Genomic DNA, 25083 nt, shown 5'->3' on the forward strand with positions numbered 1-25083 from the left:
CAGAGCCAGACTTGGATGCAATTACTATTTAAGAGCAGCTTTTCTCACCTCTGTCATGGTACCTTCCGGAAGTGTGTATGGCATGGGGAGGGGTGAGCAGTGCCTTTCCAGCCCTTCTGACAGGGTCCCCTTCTACTTTGTCATCCTGCTCTGACTTCCCACTCCCTTCTGATCACTCTCTCACACCAGTGCCCATCAGCCCCTTTTTAGGGCCATTTAGTCTAACCTCTGAATGTCCCACAACTGGTACATGTCCCACTTTAGCGATCTTTCCTTTACCTATACAGCCAGTGATATTTCTCTGCAATCAGTCTGAGCCCTGAGAAATTCTGAATTCAAAGTCACACTGGTTTTTCTCTCCCGGTGCTTGTGAAAGTTTTTCATGATGCAGCGTCTGCTGACTCCTACCAGAGATCCGGTTAACACAGTTCACTATGTGATGGTCAGATTGCCAGCTACAAAGCCTTTAGACCTGATAGAGTAATAGTAGTTGACTTCACTCCATCTCCCAATGAATGTATTTTTTTGTTTATGTCATTTAAAATCATCTTTTATGATTCTCAAATCAACAGCATGCCCTAAGCAGTTCGTAGATTCTAGTATCTTGTAAATACTTGGAGATAGAACGTACAGTAGAGAAATTCCAGTGCTTAATGTTATTTTTCTCTAAAGAAGCAGCATTCAGTGACTTCACTCACCCAGAATTGGTCACTCTCTGCTGTCTCCCACGGCACTTGCACATACTCTTGTTTTAATATTCATTACATGGTGTTATAAAGATAAAATTTGGTTTTTATAAAATCGGTATGAAAATGTAAACTTCTGGCCTGTGAGCACCCTGAAGGCAAGAACAGTGTCTTTTGGGTCTTCTGTTTCCCACATCTATTCAAACGTTATTTAATCAAAATAGAATATTTAGTACCATCAATTGAAAATTGAGATATTCTTTTCCTGTGGTATGGCTCACGTATGTGTCTTTTGATAACATAGTCTACTTCTCTGCACGCCATATCTCATCCTTAAAAAGAATAATTTTTTAACCTTGACCAACTAATGATGGGTCTGATCATTAAATGAAGTAGCTGAGGTGCCTGGGACGGCCACAGTCCTGACCCTTCCTGTTGTTTTTCTAGCCACGCTGAAGGAGCTCATCTCCCAGACGATGATTCGCTGGGCCCAAGAGGACCAGATCCAGGACGCAGAGTTGGTCCGGATGATGTTCACGCTCCTCCGGAGGCAGTACGACAGCGTCGGGGAGCTGCTGCGGGCGCTGCGCAAGACCTACAGCATCAGCCAGGCCTCTGTGAGCGACACTATCGGCCTGCTGGCTGCCCTCGGCCAGATTCGCTGCCTCCTCAGTGTCAGGATGGGCAAGGAAGAGGAGCTGCTTATGATCAATGGGCTGGGGTAGGTCACCCACAGTTCAGTGCAAGTCTGTCAGAAGAGCTTCAGGTGGGAAAACTGGTGTAGCTTGCTGTCTGAATGGTCCAGAATCAAATCATACACAGTCTTCGTGTGCCCCCTCCTGTGGTCCCTCCTTGTGAGAGGACATCCTTGCCCCAGCAGTCACATTTGATAAACTGAGAGACCAGACTACCTGCTAATCAGGGTAAAGGGATATTACCAGAAGAAGTAGGGAGGAGTCTTGGAGAAAAACTTGAATTTAACTTGAATCTAGATAGCTTCAGGGAAGCGATGAAAAAGAATCCAGGGAAGGGACCCGTGTGTTCAACCTAACAAGAGAGAAAACTTTTGAGCACTTCCATATTTGACCGGAAGCCTTCTGAGACTTCCCTCTGAAAAATTACTGCCCGCTTCCTTCCTTCTCTCAGCGCTGTCCTAGGGAGTCGTTTTTGTCACTTCTGAGACACCTTTACCCACAATAATAGCTTGTGTCTCTTCCTTAGAAGCCACATTGTCAAAAAGAGAGCATTTTTAGCTGTCAGAAAGATGTCTTTTAATTATATATCGAAGCACTTCCATTTTGCAGATGAGAAAACCGAAGCTCCGAAAGGTTCAGTGACCAGCCCACGATTCTACTTGTTGAAAATAAAGAACTGTAACTGCAGCCTTCCTGCTGCTCAGTGTTCCATCCCAGCACCCTTGAGCCAGCAAACTAGATGAGCATCTACTGCCAAAGCCCAGATAGGGACCTTGAGAATACCCAGGCGGGGTGGCAGGGGATGCACACATTCCTCCAATTCATTTCCAAAGGGAATCTTATAATAGAAACGAAGAGACTTTTAGGGGAAGAGAAAAAAGCTACCGACCTCTTCTCTCCGTCAGCCCTCTCAGTAGACATAGCAGCAGAGATACCTGGTGGTGTCTTCTCTTAACAGCTAGAACACTTAGGGGCAGGTACATGGTGGGGGGTGGGGAGGGGAGGGGTGGAGAGTAACCACACTGCCAGGCTTCTTCACACAGCCCAATCACAGGCATCCTCTGTCATTGGATTTGCCTGCAGCTTTATTTTGTGAGTCTGAGAATCAGCTTAATTTGTGAAACTGGGTGACTTAAAAACATAATTCTGTTTTCATTTTGTTGATAATTTCACTGGTTTTTGAGGACCGCTGTCCCAAAACATCATTGGTACCTAATATACAATTGTCTTAAGGGTATAGCACCATCACTTAGAAAACTGAAGTACCTCGAGACATTGATACAAGGACAAGTGAGGAAAAAAAAATAGAAGACCCTGAGTACCTGGAGGAAGAGGAATCCAGTGATTTAGGCTGTCTCAAAACTATTACAAGTGAAAGTACCTGGGGCAGCTGTTTAATATGTCATTAAAAGGAAATGTTTCAAAGAGAAAGCAAGTGCTTAGTAGAAATAAGAGCACAGAATATTCCTATGAGCGTTCCGACTGACCTTGTGCTTTATTATCTTTTCAGCCTGTCACATTTTACGCAGTTAGCATGTGTGCATTTGTGCATTCTCATTCTTGAATTTTCATAGCATTGAAATAAGGGAGTGCTGAAGTCTCTCTCTGATCCTTACCCTAGAGACATAATGAACAACAAGGTGTTCTACCAGCACCCCAACCTCATGCGAGTCCTCGGCATGCACGAGACAGTGATGGAGGTGATGGTGAACGTGTTGGGTGCGGAGAAATCCCAGGTAATGCTTCAGGGAGAATTTAGACAGAACTTGACCCCTGAGCAGGATCTCAGGTGACTTGTTTACCACCACATGGTTGATGTCCATTGCCTCAGTTACTTTTCCTGGGCTGCGGGGAGGGAGGGTTTTGCACCATGGCAGGAAGGAGCCAAGAGATGGGACGACACCACTGAACAGCATCCAGCCAGTGTAAGAGCTTCCACTCTGGAAGATTGGAGGCTTTTCTCACTCTTTAAAGGCGACGTTTATCATACTCTGCAGCCCTGCTCCTTCCCAGGTGGAATTCCTCTGAGGGGCTCCACTTAAGAGCATGGTGTGTTTTGTGCTATGTCAGGAGAAGGCTGTTTTAAAGGAGAACAAGATCTTAATAATCATCCTGGCGGAGTTCTCTCGGGAGTGTGCGTTTTTCCCCTGTGAGCCACGATCCCGACAGTGTCCTTGCAAGCCCTCCCCCAGCCTGCCCCATAAGGAGCCTGCCCTCGGTGGGCGGGGGTGGGGAGCTCCTGCTGGCAAGGGCAAAGGAGTGGGGCCCAACCTAGCATTTACCCCAGCTTGTCCAGGGTCCTCCTCAGAGTTAGCCAGCTTCTGAAGGCAGTAGATGGGGTATGTTTTCCTGTGCTGGAAATTCCAGAGTGCCAGAGTCCTAGGAAAGCAGTTCCACCAGCTTTGACAGGTGGGGGTGAGAAGGAAGAACAGAAGCCAAGCTCCCATTCCTCCTCATTTGATTTCTTCTCTCTTGGGAAAGTGGACTCTCTCCATAAGAGCCCTGAGCCCATGTCTGGATACCTCAGCAAGCAAATAGACCGTAGGCGTCAGAACTCTGCTTATTCGAGCACCCTTCGTGATTCTAACAGAGGAAATCAGGGCTTTCTAGGATTCTGAGCAAGGTGACACTGACACCATTTATTGAGCATTATTGGATCAAAAATAAGACATGACCAGGCCCTGGAGATGCTAATTACTTTGTTAAGCAGAGAAGCCAAACACAGAGAACGGTAATAAAAGATGGCATCTCGGTGCTCAATTATATGCATCAGACTGCAAGCACTATAGGGACCCATGGGAGAGCAGTTATCAAGGACAGAAATAATTGGGAAAGGCTCACAGTCTTGAGGCTTCCACACCCACAGGGGCCAGCCTTTACCCGGGGGGCTCAAGTCTGATACAGTGCTGGGCCTTATTTGTCTATGGTGACCCACCTCTCTTCTGAAATTTTCCAACAGAGTTCTGTCCACTCCCTTCCTATTTAGAAACAATAGTCTGGTGTAGGGTCATGCAGTTTCACATGACATCTGAGGCTGACTGGGATTCTTGTTTGACACCTATTTCCTTGGAAAGAAAGATGTTCTAGGAACTGTAATTAGCTCTCAATATTTGGGGAAGCCTCTTAGGTGTACACTCTCTCTCCTGTGAATTAGTCTTGGAACAAACTGAAGGTAAGGAGAAAATATGTTTTTCCAAACCTTTCACAGCTTGCAGGAGTTCAGTTCTTTGAATGACTTTCCAGAAAGACTCGACAATAGATTCTTTTCCTTGATACTCCCTACTTCTCCCTACAGATTGCTTTTCCAAAGATGGTTGCTAGCTGTTGCCGCTTCCTTTGCTATTTCTGTCGAATTAGCCGGCAAAATCAGAAGGCCATGTTTGAGCATCTAAGTTACCTGCTGGAGAACAGCAGTGTTGGTCTAGGTATGTCATGTTATCACTAACACATTTGAGTTCAGAGGTGACACTCCCCCTACTGACCACTTAGGGGGTAAAAGGAAAGAAGCCACCACATGAATGCTATAGGATTTTTAAATACAAAAAGAACCCCTGGGTGATCTACAAACAAGTAAATGATACCACGTCTCTGCTCTCCAGCCTAAGTAGAGATGTTGCTACCAGCCCACACCGATTACAGATTTGTGTTGGCATAGTCACACAACTTTACCTTCTCTCTCTTGAGACCAGTGGCTCATGGTTTATAAAATGCTGCTTGAAATTACAGGTAAAGTGTGGGGACATGGTTCTTCCCGGCCAACTCAGCTGACCAAGGGAGCATTGCTGAGACCAAGGTCATGGGTCCACTCTCTTCTTCGCAGGCTGGCTGCAGGCTGCATGCCTGTCCCATCAGCCAATCAGCCAGTGCTTTCCATAGCTGCAAGGTGGACTTGCCAAAAGCAGCTGTGGATAAAAACAGTGTAAATCCATCACCAGAAAGAAGAGCAACACAACGCATATGCCTTACTCATTGTTCTGAATGTGAACCAAATGAATCTGTGGAAGTTGCAAATACATACATCTGCATGTGAAATCTGAAATCTCAGGTTTCCTATTTATACAATGCAATTTCAGGCTACCAATCTTTTTGTAAAAATGCCACCTGAAGTTTTTTTTATTTCCAGCCTAAGAACTAGACAAAGGAAAACCAAAGAGAACAGTGGTGACCTGATGAGCTAATGTTGTTTGAGCCTATTTTTAAATTCTAGGTGGCGGCCCAGAAACAGCCAGCTCATTTGAATTTAGTTATTCAAGTGATATCTGAGTCTTTGGAGCGATCATCAAACGAGGGCCCCAAGAAGTTTCAAGTTAGAACAGCACTTGAAAATATGTGGTCCCAGCTGATCCTGTGAACTGATTTTCTAACTTAATCCATATTCACAATCAGTAATGAGTGTGGGGAAGAAGAATAGCAAATAGAACTGTTGTTCTTAAATTGGGCTGGCAGTCCCCTCAGAGAACAGCAGCATGACCCAGTTCTGCTGTGTTTGCTGCCCTCTCCTGGCCAGTTGTGTGCACTGCAATCTCAGCTCAGCGAGGGATGGTCTCTCTGCCCCTTTCTCGCTCCTTCTTATTCCTCCTCCTACAGCCTCCCCGTCGATGAGGGGTTCCACTCCACTGGATGTGGCAGCTTCCTCTGTGATGGACAACAACGAGTTAGCGCTGGGCTTAGAGGAACCAGACCTCGAGAAGGTAACTGGTCCTGGGAGGCACTGTGCTTGCTCTTTCCTGCCTATAGTGCAGCCAAGCCAAGCAGATGCAGACCAAAGGCTGGGCTTCCATCAGAACCTCTTCCACATACTGTGGAAAGGTGGTAGAATGTAAGTAACTGGCAGCCACACGGTAATTAGAGCATCTCCCATGGGTATATAGACGTGTGTGTACGTGGAAGCCCAGCCTCACCGTTCTACGTGGAACACCACCAGACACTTGTGGATTCCTAGTAAGTCACAGGTCATTGAATTTATAAGTTCACATACTAAAAAAAGACATAAGACAGAAAACTGTATAATCAATATAAAGGTAAAGAATGCCCACACATGTCTTATCCACGTACAAATGAGACAAAACCGAGCTACCCACTTTGAGACAGTGAACAGTGTTTCTGGTGTCAGGGGTGGTGGGGGCTGATTCACCTGACCTTGCCCCATCTCATCTTGGGACTATTTCCTTGAATGGATGGCTAACAAGAGTAACAATGCACTTTCTGAGAGTGGGGAAGAGCATTCTAGTGAGGGGGAGGGGGACAAGTCAAAGGTCATTCACTATGTAATAGATTTGAGGGCACATGGGAGAGAAGAACCTAACCCTGGCATGGAGTCAGAATGGTTACTGAGAAAAGTGATGAGCCAAGGGGTAAGTAGAAGCTAATCAGCCACCTTGTTGGTAAGAACATGGCAGGAATGGTTGAGGTTCAGAGAGGAGAGCATGGTGAGCTTGAGGGTCGGAAAGTTGCGTATGACCAGTGCACAGAGTACTCGGGGGAGGTATGAGACGTGAGGATTAGTGAGGAGTTGGACCTTATGCTATCATTACTCTTAGTAACAAAAGCGCATACTCCTATAGGTCCTGCAGAATCACCATGCACCAGGCCCCACTCCGAATTAACTCACATGATCCTCAGAACACACCTTTTTGTTATTGCCCCAGTTGTAGGAAGGAAACTGCGGCATGGAGAGATTAGGTAGCATCTCCAATGTCATGGAGTTTATAAGGGTTGGAACCAGGGTTCAAAAGTCTTTGGCCCCAGAGGCCGTGCTCTTACCTCACTGTAGAGCCAAGAGCGTTGGAAACCATTTGGAGAGCTGTAAGCAGAGTAGTAACACTACACGGTTTGCAGTTTAGAAAGCACGACCTGGTTTCAATAAGAAGAACCGATTGGAACAGAAGCAAGACAACCTCCCCATACAAAAACAGGCTCAGTATTGTGCCACCAGCAGTAAGATAGCTATTTCACAAACTTATTTATGGTCTCTGCTTCTAGTGGGACAGACTTCAGTCAAACTTTATTTTTTCATATATTTAAACAGAAATAACAGTATTTTAGGTGATGAGATGACAACTAATGCCTGAATAAAAAAGTAGCTAATTGTTCTCTTACAACCAGATAGTGCCACAAAGTTTAATACTTGGCACCCCATCTTTAGTCACAGTTCATCTTTTCAAATGATACTGCTCAACAAAGACCCCAAGCATCCCTTGGAAGATGCAAGATATGATAACTGGAGGCCAGGTGGCTAGAAGAAGGGAGAAGCAGGGACTCGGGAAATCTGTAAAGCGGGGCAATGAGGTTTGCCGCACCCTTTTCAAGTGGTTCTGGCAGCTCAACACAGTGCACAGACTTTACTCAGACCAGTGTCAGGAAATTACCCAAGTGTAGTTCCCTGGAGAGAAGAGAGAAGGATCAATAAATACTTTAGTTCCTCCCTTCTATTGATCACAATAGAAATTAGGTCCCTAAAGACTGAACAACAACAACCCCACCCCCGCGCATGAGTATGCACACACACACACACACACACACACACACACACACACACACACACACACACACACACAAACGCACTTTTTTTGGTGGCCAGCGAAATGCTCAGTACCTGCAACCCTGAAAATTCTGCCTAAACCGTGCCTTTATTGATGTTTTTCTCTGACATTTTAGAGGCCAAATTTAATATAAACTCCAAGCACAATAGTATCCTTACTGTTTTAAGAAGGAAAAAGTGTGACAATAATTTCTTACTGAGTTTTCACTTCGATTCATTATTCTTGCAAAATGAATAGACTTCGACTATTTGACATCAGCAAATACATGGTTTATTTGACAAACATTGATTGAGCACCTAGTATGTACCAGGCCCTGGTGATTAAAAAAGTGAAAAAGACAGCATTCCTGACTCTTTTTCCACATAGTGGATTCTCCCCTTTCCCCTGTGTACATACAATATCCAAGACTAGATTAGAATAACAACTGTATTTCAAGCAGAGGTCTGTTTGCCAGGCTTTTGCCTGACACTTTCTAAAAGGTAGGCAGATTCTAAAATATTCCACATGATCACAGAGCTCAGATTTTGTGACAAGTGTTTGGTGACATGGAAGCAAAGAGAACATGACCAGTCCTGGTCCTTAACTGGCAGTGGCCTCTTTATTAGCCACCCCAGCCTAAACATCTCGACTCTTCACTTTGGACAACCGTTGCAGAACTTGAGTAGAGACCCCTGATTAGTCAAGGGCCCGCCGAGAGTTAATCAGTGACTAAATATTTGGTCTTGAAATACCACGGCCAAATGGACATGGTCAGCCTGGGTCTACTGTTATCTCCCCAGATGCACCCTAATTAGGCCTGTTTTTAAATGGCAGCTCACTTCTGTCAGAACTGGGAAAACCAGAGAACCGACAGTACATGTGTATTCCTACATAACAATGATCAGTCTTATTGATTACTTGGAAACAAAAACCAGAATTGGAGGTTCTGGCTTCAAATTTACTAAATTATACACTTTAAAATCTGGGGCTCCTTCTATCTTCAAGGGAAATGAAACCCCTTCTGGTCCTAGAATTTCACAGGCCTTACAGCTAAAAAAAAAAAAGAGAGAAAAAGAAGAACTTGGGCACGCACTTTTGTGCTGTTTTTGGCAGGTGGTGACCTACTTGGCAGGCTGTGGTCTCCAGAGCTGCGCCATGCTTCTGGCCAGAGGGTACCCTGATGTCGGCTGGAACCCCATCGAAGGGGAGCGCTACCTGTCCTTCCTGAGGTTTGCTGTCTTCGTGAACAGTGAGTCCCAAGTGTTCCATGCCTTTCAGACCTGAGGTGGCATAATCATGGATACATACAAGGGATCCTTTGCATTGCTTTCCCTCCATAAATATGATAAATTCTACATGTATGTGACAGCTGGTAGAAAATTCTCAGGGAGAATCAGGCCAGACAGGGATCAAGAGTAGAGTCTGATAGAGTCCTGAGCTCTAGTACCAGATTCAGCAAGAAACTCACTGCATAGGCTTGGACTTACCACCTCTCTGTACTTCTTCTATCAGTAAAAGGGGGGCTTATTAATACCTTCAGCTCACCTGTTTCACAGAGTTAAATGCAGGTGTGCCTCCAGATTCTTAGGCTATTGCATGAATGGAAGGAAGGATGGATAGATGAATAAATGAATAGAAATTAAGAATAATAGAATAGTTATAAAAGGCAACTAAACTCCCTGAAAAAAAAAATAGTATAGCAATCCCAAATATTATTTTTCCTAATACAAGTTACTTCCAATTTACAATGAATTCCAGGTTTATAAAACTTCTGTATTTGCCCTAGTATAATGTGCTGAATCTTTTGTAAAGTAAGTGGACTGCTTTCTTGAAAATGTACCTTGTCTCCCAAGATTCTGTTACAATACTAATTCACTTTAATTTATATTATAGCTATGATCCTTCTCCCTTTCCCCAGTTTGGAGTTCCAGGCAACAAATCCAGCTGAGCTGATTAAGTGATTACAAAAAGGAATTGCAGCTAACAAGCGATTATAAAAGTTGTTTTAAGTATGAGAATTTACCTCAAAATATATTGACATGATGCGATCATTATATTCCCATGTGCTTTTCTTATTGTCTCCTCTCATGCCCATCCCACCTGCTTACTGTCCTTCCCTGTAATATATTCTATTTTTAATATTTGAATCATTTCCATTTTCCTGGTTTTTCCTTTTTCCTGCTTGGGTCACAGACTTTGAGATGTCTGTATTTTGTTCCCCTGGGTCTCATCCAGCCAGGTTCTTAATCGCCTGTCTCTGCTCTTCTCTGTGTATTCTTCGCCGGTGCTATCTGTTCATCCCCAGCATTGCTAAACTCCATTTTCTTTGAGGCCGGTTTCAGGGTATCCTGTAATAGCCTGTTCCACCTCCTATCCAAATGATCACATGTCCAGAATTAATGCAGAGTTGCTGTGGTAATAAAGATAAATTTTTTTGTAAAGTGGATTTTAAGGATTCATAAATCTCACCAAATTATGTAAGTATACTTTATGACAGAAACCAGATCAAGGCAGGACCAATTTATTCATCTTGGCCACCTTTGCAGTCAAGAGCAAATGACTTTATGAGTTATTTGGTGGGACTGTCTACACGGGTTATGAAGGTAAAGGAATCCACTGGCTGTGCTCCTATCTAGATTGCTTATGCCGGTCATGTATGACCATACTGAACTCAACTCTAGACCAAAATGTTTAGCCTGTCTTCTTGCTTTCAGATTGTTTTATGCCCTTTTAACTTATTCTCTATAGTGCTGTTTCCTAATGTATCAAGCTCTAGAAAGTTGGCCAATCAGAAGAAACACACACATTTCAATTTAATGATTATTGTTTCTATAAATAAAAAGACCACATTTGGTTTTAGCAAAGGATGTTAGCTTCTGCTTTCAAAGAATTTACAGGCTAGAAAGGGAAGTAGGCATGGACAGAGGTCTCTTAAATGAGTGAAGTAAGGCAGGGATAGAGTGTGGGAGGGTTTCACGAGGGGAAGCTCATCCTATAGAGAAGATCAGAAAAGGCCTGATGGGCTGGATCAAATTTCCAGATGCAGAGATGCGAGAATGCTGATCCAGTGGGAGAGCAGCATGAGCAGTGGCCTGAAGACTAAAGCATGCTGTGCTCAGGAAACACAGTGATCTGTTGGTCATGAGGATAGATACGTGAATCATAGTGGTAAGAGATGAGGTTTAAAAGGTAGGTAGGAGAACTAAAATGCCAAACTGAAAAGTTTAATCTTGATTCATTGTGCAGGGAACAGTCTTATTAACATGAGACTGAGGGGAACCACTTCTATGCCTAGGTTAGGATAATAAATTATAATAATGGTGGTAGGAATGGAATGTTAGAGATACAATTGAAAAAAATTACAGAGGCAGAATTTATAGAACTATGTGTTGGTGATAATTATAGTGTCTGGGCCTGAGTATGTTGAGAGAAACAGAAGTCATATTGAAGCTTAGGGAATTAAGGGTGGGGATAAAAATAAGAATGTGAGGAGAAAATGGTTTGAGGTGGAAGACAATGCACTTGGTTTGGTTCAAGCCATGTTGGTTTTGCAGTATGTGACCCCCTAAAGGAGATACCCCTAATTGGGGGTATAGAAAAGAGATCAGCTAATCAACAGATTGGGGCTGAATATACAAGCAGATCAAGTACAGCTGAAATGGCAAGAGTAGGCTGTCACAGGGGAGATCATGAAAGAGATGGAGAGATGGAGAGATGAGAAAGAAAAAAATTAGAATCTTGTTGAACACCCAAAGAATGAGAAAGGCTCAAGCACAATCGAGTGATGTGAAAGAGTTTGGGCTGGAGAATGGAGTATCTTGGGTTCAAACATAGCTCAATCCCTTACTACCTTTGTGACTTTAGGCAACCATCCACAGTTTTTTGGAGATCTATAAAATAGTGTTAATGATAGTATGTACCTCACAGAGTTGTTGTGAGGCTTAAATGAAATAATCTGTGGGAAACTTTGACTAGCCCAGTGCCAGAAACATAGTGTGCCTGCAGTCATGTTAGTTATCATAGTTGTTCACGGTCCTTACAAGAGTATTAGGGCATTTGAAATGGGAAGACTCTAATAGATTCCTCGAGATCTCAAAGCCCTTTACAAGTCTTTTGTGTCTAACAAGAGACTGAAAGGACTTCCTGGCCATTTTTGTGGCCTCTGCTCAGCAGTGAAAGATAAAGGTGTTATGGATGATCATGGTAGATGATGGGGGTGGTCATGTTGGGTGTTGATGGTGGGAGTAGGGGTAGGGTGTTGGATGGTGGTGGTAGGTGATGGTGGGTGGTAATATGTGGTGATGGTGGATGATGGTGAGTAATGCTGGGGGTGGTGATAGTGGGTGGCAGTTAGCAATATTCTTGATGGTGGGATATGATGTTCAAGTAGTGGTCGTAGCAGGTTTTAGGGGTGGTGGAGGTGATAGTGGGTTGTAGGTAGTGATGAGTGATAATTGGGATGGTCATGGTGAGTGATAGTGGGATATGATAGTTGGATAGTGGATGATCATAGTGGGTTGTAGTAGTGACTATGGTAGGTGGTAGTGAGTGATGATGGAGTTGGTGATAGTGGGTGGTAAAGATAATGGTAGTGATGATAACAGCTCTCACTTCTGAGCATTAATCACATGCCACGCACTGTTCAAAGCACTTTTAAGTGTATTAACTTACTTACAGAATACAAAAATCTAACGAAATAGATACACTTATCTTCCACATTTTATAGATTAAGTACCTTGCTCGGAATCACACAGCTTGTAAGATGTAAAGCCAGAATTTGACCTGGAGAAGTTTGGCTCCAGAGGCCAAACATTAGTCAAACCTTTCTGCAGTATTATCTTGGTAGCCCTGTTTTCCTAATGAACAAAGAGTAACGTCATTTTCTCCTTTGAGTTCATCAAAGCTGTGGCATTATTAAATTACTGTTTGGTGCTAATGCTTTTATAAAAACATTTTTAAAACCCAAATCAAAAGCTCTTGCTATATTAAAATAATAGAATTGGAAATTTATTTTTAATTTTATTTTACTAGTCTTTCTTAATGTTCGTATTAAATCATCTTAAACAAAATTTGTGTTTGAAAGAACTTAAAGCATATAATTTTCTTCACTTTACTTTTATTGGCTTGCTGGAAGCCCTGAGGTGTGTTTAACTCTGAAAGTAATGCAATTGAGATTACCCAGCAGTTGCAAATTCTATAATCAATCTAGATACAGATATGTCTGGGCATCTGATCCTTTTCTAACATAGATTCCAAGGACAAGATTTCTCACCAATCCACAAAAAGAAGGGAAAAGTTATTTTCTGTGCTTTCTTCGAGTCCTTGGAGTACTTACTTCAGCACTATCTTCCCTAGGTTACAACTTGGTTGCGAAGAACAACGTATCTCCTAGCTTTGCTGAATTTCTCTAGGCAGATTTATCATCAGTGGCCATAACTTGGGCATCCATCATATGACACATGAAGAGTACATGAGAAGCTGTGAGACGTGACAAGAAGTTCTACCCCAAAGTCACTTACAAACGATAGCAGGAATCAGAGCAAGCCTAAGTAGAATGATCAGAAACATACATGGAATAATCACTAAAAATTCTGTAATCAACCACACCTACCCACATAGTGACACATGTGACTACCTGCATGCCCAAAATCATGGTTCTTATTGGAGTCTGGTAGAGTGAATCTCGGAATGACTGAGTAAGAAGGCAAGGATGAATAACATCTTAAAGAAAGAAATCTACATAATTTAACAGAATAGTATGGGGAATGCCTATTGATGGGACTTTGAGCTGGGAGACATAAATCTTTTCGGATATATCAATTATATCTCAATATAGCTGGAAAAATTCTTTTGAGGTCAAGAGTACAAAGTAACATGTTAGCTTTGAAGGGCATAGTCAGTATAGATGCTTAAAAGAAGCATCTGATTCCTCTCCGTTCATGTATTCATGTTTTTAGAGTCAGGAAGAATATAACCATTCTTCAGTGTGATTGGTACCGAAGATGGGATTGTTAAGATTAAAATGTAAGATGTGGTTCTTGTTCTAAAATGTACAGTACACCTGGAAAGGTTGAACAAACTTTCAAAAAATTAACCAATGGTAAAAATGTAAAATAACTGTTTAAAACAGTTGCGAACAACAGCACAGTGTTGTACTCAGAAGACACTTTAGGCTAGGGTGGTGAGAGGGGAAGGTTGAATGTGAGACACATTTGCGATATAGCTAGTGGGGGTTGGGTACTAAACAACTGTGCTACACCTTCTCACTGATTATAAGGCATGTGCAATCTCTTCTTCCCCACCTTCCTCCTCCTCCCACCGGACCTTCTTGAATCTCTATGTCTGAGAAGGGGAAGGAAGTTAGGTAAATGCTTATAGAGACAAAGGTAAAGGAATGTGACTCTATCTGTAAAATCCCAAAGTAGAATAGCATCAAAGCCCAGAAATAATCAAAACAACAAAAGTAATAGAGAATAAATTACTCAAAGAAATCAATAGCAAACCAATGCCCGGAACACCAAAATTAGGAAGTCTGCATGGGTGAAAGGATGTTAGGCCCTGTTCTTATTATGCTCAGTAAATTCTTCAGCAGCTCTCCACAGCTCCCTATTGGGTCCCTGCGGTGGTGCTGGCTGAGCATCTTGGCGGTGAGTTCAAGTGTCCAAAACCATATGTATGTGGATTTTTTATCAGTCATTTTATTGATAAGAGTGGTAAATAAAGTCTGATACCTAAATAAAACTGCAGATTTTGGCTGAAATAGTAAAGCAGGACAAAAACTGCTTCATCAACATTATTCACACAAACAGCAGTATTATGAGCCTGGTGCTCATCACAAATTGATTTTATCAACTCAGTAAGAATGCCTGTATTTAACAGGCAGGCTCTGTTCTATCAGAGCATACCCCAGTTCTGATTCCAGGCTGTAATATCACCCAATTTTTATTTCACATATTTGTGAAAAAGCCATAGGGGCTAAAAATTCTAAACATATAGACATAATCGTAGCATGATTCTGAGACTAAATACTGGTCTCCAAAATTCTTAGGTTACTGTGCCAGTCCACCCTGTAAGATTTTCTTTTAGTTCTTTGGCTTCAAATTCCACATATATGCTGATCATCCCCCAAATGTACATTTCCATCTTCTTCCTCATCCCTGAACTCCAGACTTGTGTATCCAGCAGTCTACTTGATATGTCTATTGGCAGTTAAACAGACATCTCAAATTTTGTACATCTTATGACTGAATTGTACTTATCTATCCCAAACCAGTATTTCTTGTAGATCCCCTATCTCCCTTACTAGCACATCCAACTTTGCAGGTATTCAAATCAAATCTTAGGTGACATCCTTGATTCATTCTTTTTCCTTATGCCCACATTCAATCGTCCAAAACTCTGTTCAGTGTCTCAAAGATATCTGAAATTCATCTACTCCTCTCTATCACCACTAGCCACACCCTACTCCAGGCTATCGTTATCTTCCATCTAGATGACTACAGTTGCATAGGAACTGGTTTCCCTGCTTCCACTCTCACTCCCAAATCAGTCAGCCTCCGCTGTGCCAACAGATAACTTCATAATCTCAGTGGGATATAAATAAGCATTTATTTCTTGCTCACTTATCTGCAAGTTGGCTGGGAAGCTCTGCTGTGGGTCTGTGGATTTGCTGGGATGGCTCTGTCCCATTCATCTCATTCTCGTGTCCAGGCTTGACTTGTCTCCTTCACTACTTGCCCACTGTCCCTGGATCAGCAACTAGCATGTAATATGGGCTCAATGAATGTTTGAATTAACGACCAAATGGGAAAACAGTTCCTGATTTGCTCTCTGTGCTGTCACGGTGGCTTATTGACCCACCTCAGCTCTCTTTCTGAGGTAGAAGGTACTAAGGAGATCATATGTCCTAGCCACTTGTAATAACCTGTTTATACAAGTTGCTTACCACTGTATTAAAGTTGGCACTTATCAGAAAAAAAAAGATAGAATCCTGGCTATCACCCCTTTCTTGCAATTCTCTAAATTTAACTAAATGAGGGTATCTCTAGACTCATTCATGCTGGGCCCCCAGGGCCCTCCCTTACTGCACTGGGACTGCTGGGGAATATGTTCATTTCCTTAAGACTAACTAAGATCTGGGGAATCAGGATCTGATAAACAGCCTAATTAGTGCAATAATGGATAGTCATCCTTAGCTCTCCATCCAATCATTTCAAGCATCTATCTTGAGTCTCAGTGGAGTCCATTTATTTATTCAAAAAACATTTCGAATGCCCGTTATATGCCAGATGTTAACAAGATACTTGAGTATACAGGGTTAGATAATTCAGACATACAGCCCTGTTTTTATTAAATATACAGTCTAGTGATAAAACTGACACACACAGATACAAACAATTCATTAGTTATACTTGCGTTCAGTACTTCAAGGAAGAGGACAAAGTGTTTGAGAGGACCAGGTCCTCTGGGGCTTCACAGCCTGCTGTGAAGGATGAAGTGGAGTTACGTAGGTCAGGGTTTATGACAAGGGAATGGGAAGGAAAAGAGCATTATAGGCAAAGGACCTGAAAACAGGGACTGTAGTTAGAATATAAATGTAAGAAAAGCAATGAGCTGAAGGTAAAATCATTGCGTCTGTACTAATACTCCCTGTGGTGAGAATGAATGCTTCGGAGTAAAATGGGGCGAATTATTCCACGAATGTGGAAAAGAAGATAGTAATGTGAAGACAGTATTGCGAGCCTTTGAGAAAAAGCCACTGTGAACATTCACACTGTTATTAAGCTCATTATTCATTTTGGAACTCAAGCAAAAGCATTGTTGTAAGCCCTTGGGCAAAACTAATTTACCTCAGATCTCTCTCTCTCCCTTGAAAAATGCCCTCAAGGCCAATAGCCACCTTTCCTACAGTGGATTTGGTTGCTTGGTAGTCCAGCATGCTGAGCTACAGGTAATTAAGAAGAGAATTTTCTCGCTCTTCCAATCATGCCATTTTCTGTACCTTGTGAAGCCTTTGGAAATTCTTTTTTATGGTCCCTCTAGTTAGCAGGAGTGGTTGTACTTCAGGTCCTTCCTCTTGCAGGGTGCCTTCTGCATCCCTCACAATTCAGTAATCAAGGAATGGCTTCCTGGGTTAGTTGGCAGAGCCAATTTAATTAGGTTAGATATGAAGACCTTAGATTCAGATAAAATGAGGCTAATGTGGCAAATGAATTTCGAGAGCCTATTCAGTGTAGAACTTATAGTCTGGTTTTTCACATTCTGTTGCACATTGGGGTCCATGTCCCATCAAACTCCAAGACGCTGATGGCTGTGGAAAGTTGAATTCAGCATGCTGGTGAAGACTCTGGCTGACGCATAAGTGTTTCCATCCTGAGAACTGAAAAAATTAGAGTACCGATATTTAAATACCCTAAAAGGGGCTTTTTAACTTTTAAAATCTCAAAGTTTTAGCTTCGTTATTCTTGAAATGAAAAGTGACAACTGGGAGGATGGCTGTGTGTGCTACTTGATACATTTGGGAGGCCAAGAACATTCAAAAGTAGTTAACTATGAGTTTATGACTAAGGATATTTGCTTTCAAATATGTTGATTCTCACGATGTTTTTAAGCATACCTCCTTTGATTATACTCTATCTGGTATAAATATTAGGTTCAATTTACAGAAAAGCACAGTCTTAGAACTTAGCATCATCACTTTATCTGAGGTCTTCTGCAAATTTCACAATGTCACTCAGCCTCTCCTTGATTTCTCTTTTCATTGGTTCTTTCCGCCATACCATTATTGTGATTATTTTACCCTTTTAGCATCTCCTGAGAATTTTCCTCACATAAGTTTTGGTTTAATAAACACAAATTCTTGTTTTGATGTTGATCACTGCCAAATACATTAGATGAAACTTGAAGAAACACTTCTTTACAAAAATTTTAGTCTTGAAGAATTGAACTATAAAGCAGTATAGTTCAGTTACTGATGGCCTATTGAAATTCAGCTTAATGAACATGTTTGTGAATCAAGTACACAATTCTAAAATGTAAACAGGTATGTATTTACAGTCTTGAAATTTACCTGCAGTGCAAAAGGTCGAGTATAAAAAAGGATGTCAACAGGGTGTGGCTCCATAATGTAGTGGTTAGCACGTCTCCTTTACACACATAAGGTCCTGGGTTCGCGCCCCAGGTAGAGCCATGGACCATACCCCGGGTACGCCAGGCACCCCGAGTGTGTTGTGTGTGCCAGGCCCCGGGTGTGCTCCACAAGCCTGGGAGAGGAGACGCCCCACCTTCAGAGATCCAGTTCTTAAGGGGAAACGGCAACATCCATAGGTCAGGGGTGGAAGTGGGGTGGGGTGGGAATTAAAGAGGAGGAAAAAAAGATGTCAGCAGGCCAACCTCTCAGGCCAACCTCTAGACCAGGGCTACAGCTGTGACATAGTGTAGGCTCTCCAGTGCTGTGAGTCACATCAAATGTGTTCGAGTATGAGTTTGAATAAGAGATGAGCACAAGTTAATTTTAAGTATTTGGACAGCAAGCTCAGCCCCTCTGAACCTCTGGACATGAAAGGAGAAATCTCTGTGTATGAGTTAGACTAATGGACTCACTCTAAAACTAGAAGAGACATGAACATCTCAACAGGACAAATGAGATGCAGTAAGATTGTTCAGTGTTCATATTCACGTAGTGATTTGCTAAAGCTGGACTGAAAGCCAGGTTTATGGGTTACCGTACTAATGTCTTCAAAATGCTTCTAAGTTGATTAATAAAAAAATTTTAAACAGAACTTAAATTCCTATGATGTTTTTAAAATATGTCTAAAAATTCTTCAGTGCCCCTCCCTCCAAAAGATGCAAAGATAAGTATGAAGAGCTATTTTCGGAATAACCAAGACAGGTAGATGGTTATCTAGAGAAATGATTTCAGAAATGCCTGGAGGACCATCCACACAAACCTGGTTGTTCTGGGGTAGGTATTAGACCATAGGAATACAGCTCAGGAGCTAAGATGTCACCTCTTCAGATATTAATTGAGGCACACCAACTTGAATTACCATTTTACCTCTTCTCAAAGAAGAAAGGAAATACCTTTTAAGTGTCCTTCATGGAGTTAATAAAGATATAAAGTTCTTTTATTCTCTCAGTCACCTGTGAATTCATCGGTAATCAGTGGCAGACTCTGTAGTATATATTTTTTTTGCCCTCTGAGAACTGAAATATAGTGAATTAATATGAACAGCACAAAATCCTGAACTGAAAAATAAGATTCCAATTTATATCAGTTAATCATAATACTTCAAAAAAACAGATTCTGACCTGATTTAGCAAATATCACCTTTCTCTCCATCAGTATTACTTCTTGATCTTAAGAATGAGTGACAAACTCAATCAAGTACTGTCCTCCCAGCCTCCTCAATTAGAAATATATTGTCGAGTTGTCCCTTCCAACGAGAAGAAACGAATGCCTCTTTTTCCTTAGGTGAAAGTGTGGAAGAAAATGCTAGTGTCGTGGTCAAGCTGCTCATCAGACGCCCTGAGTGCTTCGGCCCAGCGCTGCGGGGTGAAGGAGGAAACGGTCTGTTGGCAGCCATGCAAGGCGCCATCAAGATCTCTGAGAACCCAGCCCTGGACCTCCCCTCTCAGGGATGCAAGAGAGAAGTGTAAGCGAACGGAGTTGCCTTCGGGCACGGATATGGTTGGTGCACTCCCAAATATGGCCAGTACATGGATGATTAAAGAAGTGTCAGTAACTTCCCCCTGGTGGAAAAAGCACGGGTTCTTTACAGTTGTGGCGAAAACATTTTAAATCATGTTATCAAGCATGTTGTTGACTCGACACTCCCAGCAAGCCTAGCGATCAGTATCACCTTCACCCACTTCCATTTCTCCCATTCCAGTTAGACCAATTGGCAAAATCAAGAAGTTGGCAAGCTCTTTCCGCCAACACTGTGCCTCCCTACAGCATCACCACAGGAGGCCTCTGTGTGCAGGCTGAAAGGCCTGGACCAGCAAGGCTATGGCCAGTGTCTAACTTCAGTTTGTTCCCTTCAGTATTTTAAACCTTGGTGTCTCATCTCGTACCTCACTTTTAAAAGGAGATGGTACACTCCACTTTCTCTTCGGAAAGTGTTTTGGTTTAATTTCTTAGGTAAAAAAGAGCTGCAGGATGTGAAAAATCACAGCATCACTAATCTTGGTATTTAAACGTTAAGGAGATAATTGGTGCATTAGGGGATTGCCTTGTAACTTTTCTTTAATTATGTCTTCTGATTATTACCCTTTCCTTGAACACAGCCTCTAGATTACACCCCGGAATCTAGAGAATGGGTATAAATCAGCAGAGATAGCTCGCTAGATGGTTAGCTTTTTTTTTTTTCTTTTGGTCATTGGTTCTAACAAGTGACCTAGTGGAGCTAGAAAGAATCTAAAACATAAGCTGTCCCAACTTCCTCATGTAATGTGAGAAAAAACTGGGGCCCAGAGTCACATAGCTTTTTACCAACAGAGCCAGAACAGGGATTTAGCCCTCCCCACCCCTTGTCCAATGTGCTTTTCATGTGTATTCAGGGAGGAAAGGAAATTGGATGATTGGTAGGAGCTGTGGGGATTACGATGCTGCTCCATGAGTGTGTATGGTCTGAATGATCAGCTCATGTTGGTACCTGTGCCTTAAAGATCATAGGACCCTGGGACAAATATTTGGGTCCTTCGAACTTCGTGACTAAAACCACCTGGTCAGCTTCTGAAGGGAGGGAAGGTGTCCAGGGGAAAAGATGTATGATGCCCGGGATAAGCAGAGTGTCTTCATATCAAGCAGCTCGTATTTAATACATGACCAGGCCTGCCAGGCGTCCTCATACCTCCCTGTGTTGGTTCTTTCTCAGCAGCACAGAGGACAATGAAGATGAAGAGATCGTGCACATGGGCAATGCAATTATGTCATTTTATTCAGCTCTTATAGATCTTCTGGGCCGCTGTGCTCCTGAAATGCACGTAAGTGGTAGAATTCTCTGAGAGCAACTTTGAGGGGCTTGAGCCAAGAGCACTGTAGATTTATTGAATGTAATTTTTTTCTTCTGTCTCTGGCATTTGCTGACATGCCTCTCTATCAAAAGCTGTTCCCATGTCCAGTACTTGCTTCTGCAGCTTTCTAAAGAGTGTGTGTGTTGTACGTTGTTAAGTCGGCTCCTACTCTTGGCGACCTTGTGAATAAGTGATATCCACAATGTCCTGTCCTCAACAACCCTGCTCAGCTCCTGTAGACTCAGGTCTATGGCTCTTTATGGAGTCGATCTATTTCATATTTGGTCTTCCTCTTTTCCTTCTGCCTTCTATTTTTCCCAGCATTATTGTCTTTTCCAAAGAACCCTGTCTTCTCATGTACCCGAAGTACGACTAAAGAATGACTCTGGGCAAATTTCTGTGTTGTCTGATTTCTCTGTGACATGAGTTGGGCATATCCTCCCCATATTCTGTTTAAAAAGCCTCCCAGCCCCCTCCTCCAAAAAATTATGTTGCATATGCCTCAATTTGGTCAAAATATGACCAACATGATTCTTGGTTGTGGCCATCATGCTATTCCACATGGAAAATGCTTTTTTCTTGATGACCATGGTGTTAGGCACCAGGAAAGTAGTCTCTTCCCACAGTTCGTGTCTGATTATTTCCCAGCAGTAAGCTTTGCAGACATACCAAAAGGATGCTTCTATTTTTATGAGATGTCTTCTCAGACCTCCAGTTTTGACCTAAAAAGTTGTGTTCTTCCTCTTCCTTTTTTCTTCTCTGCTGGGGCTGCAAGTGACCTTATTTCACATAAGGCCTCACATCTTAAGTGAGAGAAGAAATAACTGCTTTTTACACAAAAACAGAAAAAATAGCCTTTACAATTTTTTTTAACTTGGTAATTCTTTTAAAGAATTACTCAATTCTCTCGTTTGAGGCCCTGGCACCTGCCTGCCTCTTTCTGCAGTGCTCACTGCATTTGGGTTATTCCAGAGCCTCTCCCAGAAAAACTTGCAGTACAGATTGGGTTGGTATAAACAGTGGTATTTGGTGTTGATGAGATTCTGCATTTGGTCACTGCCAAGTTAATAGTGGATGTGTTGTATTTTTTAATGCTAATGAAAAGCAGAACAAAGTAGTGGCTTTCAAACTTTTTGACCAAAACAATTTGTTTCGACCATATTAAGAAATATCATTTACATTGCCACCTACTATATGTGTAATCCAGAAACAAAATTATCCTTACTACATATATTGCACTCTAATTTTTTTTATTCTATACTAATCTATTTCATGCTCTTTAATGCTGGTCACAACCCACTAATTTGACTTTATAGCTTGCTAATTGGTCACGACCTATAATTTAGGACACTGCATTAAAGCACCTACTCTTAGCTTTCTTCCAGTGTGTCGTGGTCTTGCCTAATACAGTCTCTCCTGTTTGCAAATCCATCAACAAGTGTTTAGAGAAACTGTTCCAATATGGAAGAATCTAGATCAAAAGTACTATGGATAGAAGAAAGTCTAAATCTTGATAAGGGAGGCTAATCAGAATATTTAGGATTCTAGTTCCTACTGTGATTAAACCAGCCTTACCCATGTAGGCCCATCTTTTCATTTCTGTGCCTTCAAATGAATAAAATAAACTTGAAAGGTAGCCAGGGAAACACTAGAGTGTTCTACATTGCTGGGAGGAGGGGCACCAATTCCCTTAACCACCTGTCATCACTTCAGAAAGGAAGTTACACAGTTTGCTTATTCTTAGGAAGACAGCAGCACGAGATGGCATCAGAGCCCAATCTGGGAAAGAATTTCTTCCTTACTGTCCTTCTGGTCTGACTCTTTACACACACACACTCAAACCCTACCTTTGGCCCCCTCTCTGTGATTGGTGGTGGGAGGGGAGATGCCATCATCACTGACAGCCACCCCTCAACCCACAGGCATGAGAGATGGCAGCTAAGGTGGATGCACTGGTTTTCTTCCCCTGGGGCCTCTGAGCATCATATCCAAGCATGACAGTTGGAGGAATGTACCTAGGTAGATTTGATCCTGGCTCATGGCAGTTCAGTTCTCGGCTGAGGGCCTGTGCCCAGAAGCATACCTGCCATCCCCACATGCAGGAGGATGTGTACCTTACATACTGTTTCACCCATTCATGGCTATATGGATCATGTCATCAACCCCAGAATAACTCCACTGAGACTCTCAAATTCTCTACGACAGTCTCTACATTCCTCTCACCTACCCCTAGGCTGAGCATTAATCAGACTTTTAGGAAATTGAAATTCATAAGTCTTTCTACATTTAGCAGAATTCTAGAGCCTAGAATTATGGCTACGTTGTCCACTGAGAACTCCCTGTATGGCAGTCACACTGAAAATCACCAGCACACTGCACATACACTGCTGAGATGTGATACCATAACTGCACGTCCATTGTAATCACAGCAGAGGAATCGACTGACTTCCTTGGTTAGTTATGCCCTCAGAAGCACCTCTTCTAGAAAATCAAGAGAAAGCTTCTCTTTTTCCCCATAGCAATAAGTGTCTATGGCAATTAGGAAAACTGAAAAGTGTATCTCCCCATTAAAGAGAACCATTTCATTGTCAAAGGTTTGGAAGTGGGTTGGGGCAGGGCTGTGGGAACTTCCTTTATCTTATTTTCCAACCTCGCATTGCAGCTTATCCGGACAGGAAAAGGGGAAGCCATCAGGATCAGGTCAATTCTACGCTCCCTTGTCCCCACAGAGGACTTGGTTGGAATCATCAGCATCCCCTTGAAACTGCCCTCCCTGAACAAAGGTAAGAGAAGCAGCCAAAGGCTGAGTCCTGCTGGTCTCCCCTGGAGGCCACTCTCTTGGGGTCAGAACTCTGTCCACCTGCACAGTGCTCCTGCCAGGCTGCTACTTGCAGGACTCTTTTTCTGTGTTTATCTCCTCCTCCCTCCAGCCAGCTGCTCTCTCCTCTGCTCCCCAGTTTCAGAGACTCCTGTACCCTACGTCCCATAGACATAGACACTCCAGACCTCACAGTCCTCCAAGAAATCTAAGCCTCTGGAAAGAGGCTAATGGAACGAGACCAGTGAAATCTCTCACGATGGCCTTTCTTAGTCTTTGCCCCCGTGTCCCCCAGATCATGCAACCAGCTGGGGCAACAGACGGATAAGGGCCTGACACCGGCTCCTTTCTGCCGCAGTCCTGTGTACCTCGTGTCCATGGATCATAAACAATTTTTCCCCCCAACGCCAGTTGTGACATTTGGCATCAATCAATGTTAACTCTGCAAAACTTCTATTCTCCCAGAGGCATTCAGTTTCTCTATCTATGATGCAGGCAGTTTCATCTAGGCAGATGGAGGAATTGAAAAGATAGCATGACTCTGACTGTTTCTCAAACTGGTGTTCTGTGGAACATTTTTGCAGATGATACTAATTGGTGTACAAGGGGTTCAGAGTCAGATAAGTTTGGGAAATGCTATGGAATGCATCACATTTTTTCCAGCTTTATTGAGATATAATTTATATATAACAATATATAGGTTTAAGCTTTACAACATGATGATTTGATACACATATATACTGTAAAATGTTTAACACGTTAAGGTTAGTTAACACATCCTTCACCTTACCTAATTGCCATTCTGTTTGTTCTTATGGTAAGAACATTTAAGTTCTCTCATAGCAACTTTCAAGCATACGATACAGTATTGTTAATGAGTCGTCCTGCTGTGCTGAGATTCCCCAGAACTTATTTATCTTATAATTGAAAGTTTGTTCTCTTTGACCAACATCTCCCCATTTCTTCCACTTCTCCCAGCTCCTGGTAACCATCAGTCTGCTCTCTATTTCTATAAATTCAGTGTTAGATTCCACATGGAAGTGAGATCACAGAGTATTTGTCTTTCTCTGACTTATTTCACTTAGCATAATGTCCTCAAGGTCCATTCATATTGTTGCAAATGGTAAGATTTCCTTTTTATGGCTGAATAATATTTCATTCTGTATGTGTATCACATTTTCCTTATCCATTCATCTATCAGCAAACACTAGACTGTTTCCAAGTCTTGACTTTTGTGAATAATGCCACAATGAACATAGGGGTGCAGATATCTCTTCAAGATTGTAATTTCATTTCCTTTAATACATTTCCAGAACTGGATCGCTGGATCATATGGTAGTTCTATT

At 42.3% G+C, this 25083-nt stretch overlaps 1 protein-coding gene across 1 annotated transcript in view; it reads left to right on the forward strand.

Annotated features, from left to right (window-relative positions):
* The window catches only part of RYR3 (ryanodine receptor 3), a 331058-nt gene that overhangs the window by 195462 nt on the left and 110513 nt on the right, over positions 1-25083 (forward strand). The window contains exons 39-46 of the mRNA XM_015595855.2: positions 1134-1407; positions 3003-3117; positions 4677-4806; positions 5969-6072; positions 9016-9151; positions 19376-19556; positions 20781-20889; positions 23582-23702. Of these exons, the coding sequence (XP_015451341.1) occupies positions 1134-1407; positions 3003-3117; positions 4677-4806; positions 5969-6072; positions 9016-9151; positions 19376-19556; positions 20781-20889; positions 23582-23702 (1170 nt within the window). The remainder of the gene's footprint in view (positions 1-1133; positions 1408-3002; positions 3118-4676; positions 4807-5968; positions 6073-9015; positions 9152-19375; positions 19557-20780; positions 20890-23581; positions 23703-25083) is intronic.

Source organism: Pteropus alecto, unplaced genomic scaffold (assembly GCF_000325575.1).
Source record: "Pteropus alecto unplaced genomic scaffold, ASM32557v1 scaffold86, whole genome shotgun sequence".
Taxonomy (NCBI): domain Eukaryota; kingdom Metazoa; phylum Chordata; class Mammalia; order Chiroptera; family Pteropodidae; genus Pteropus; species Pteropus alecto.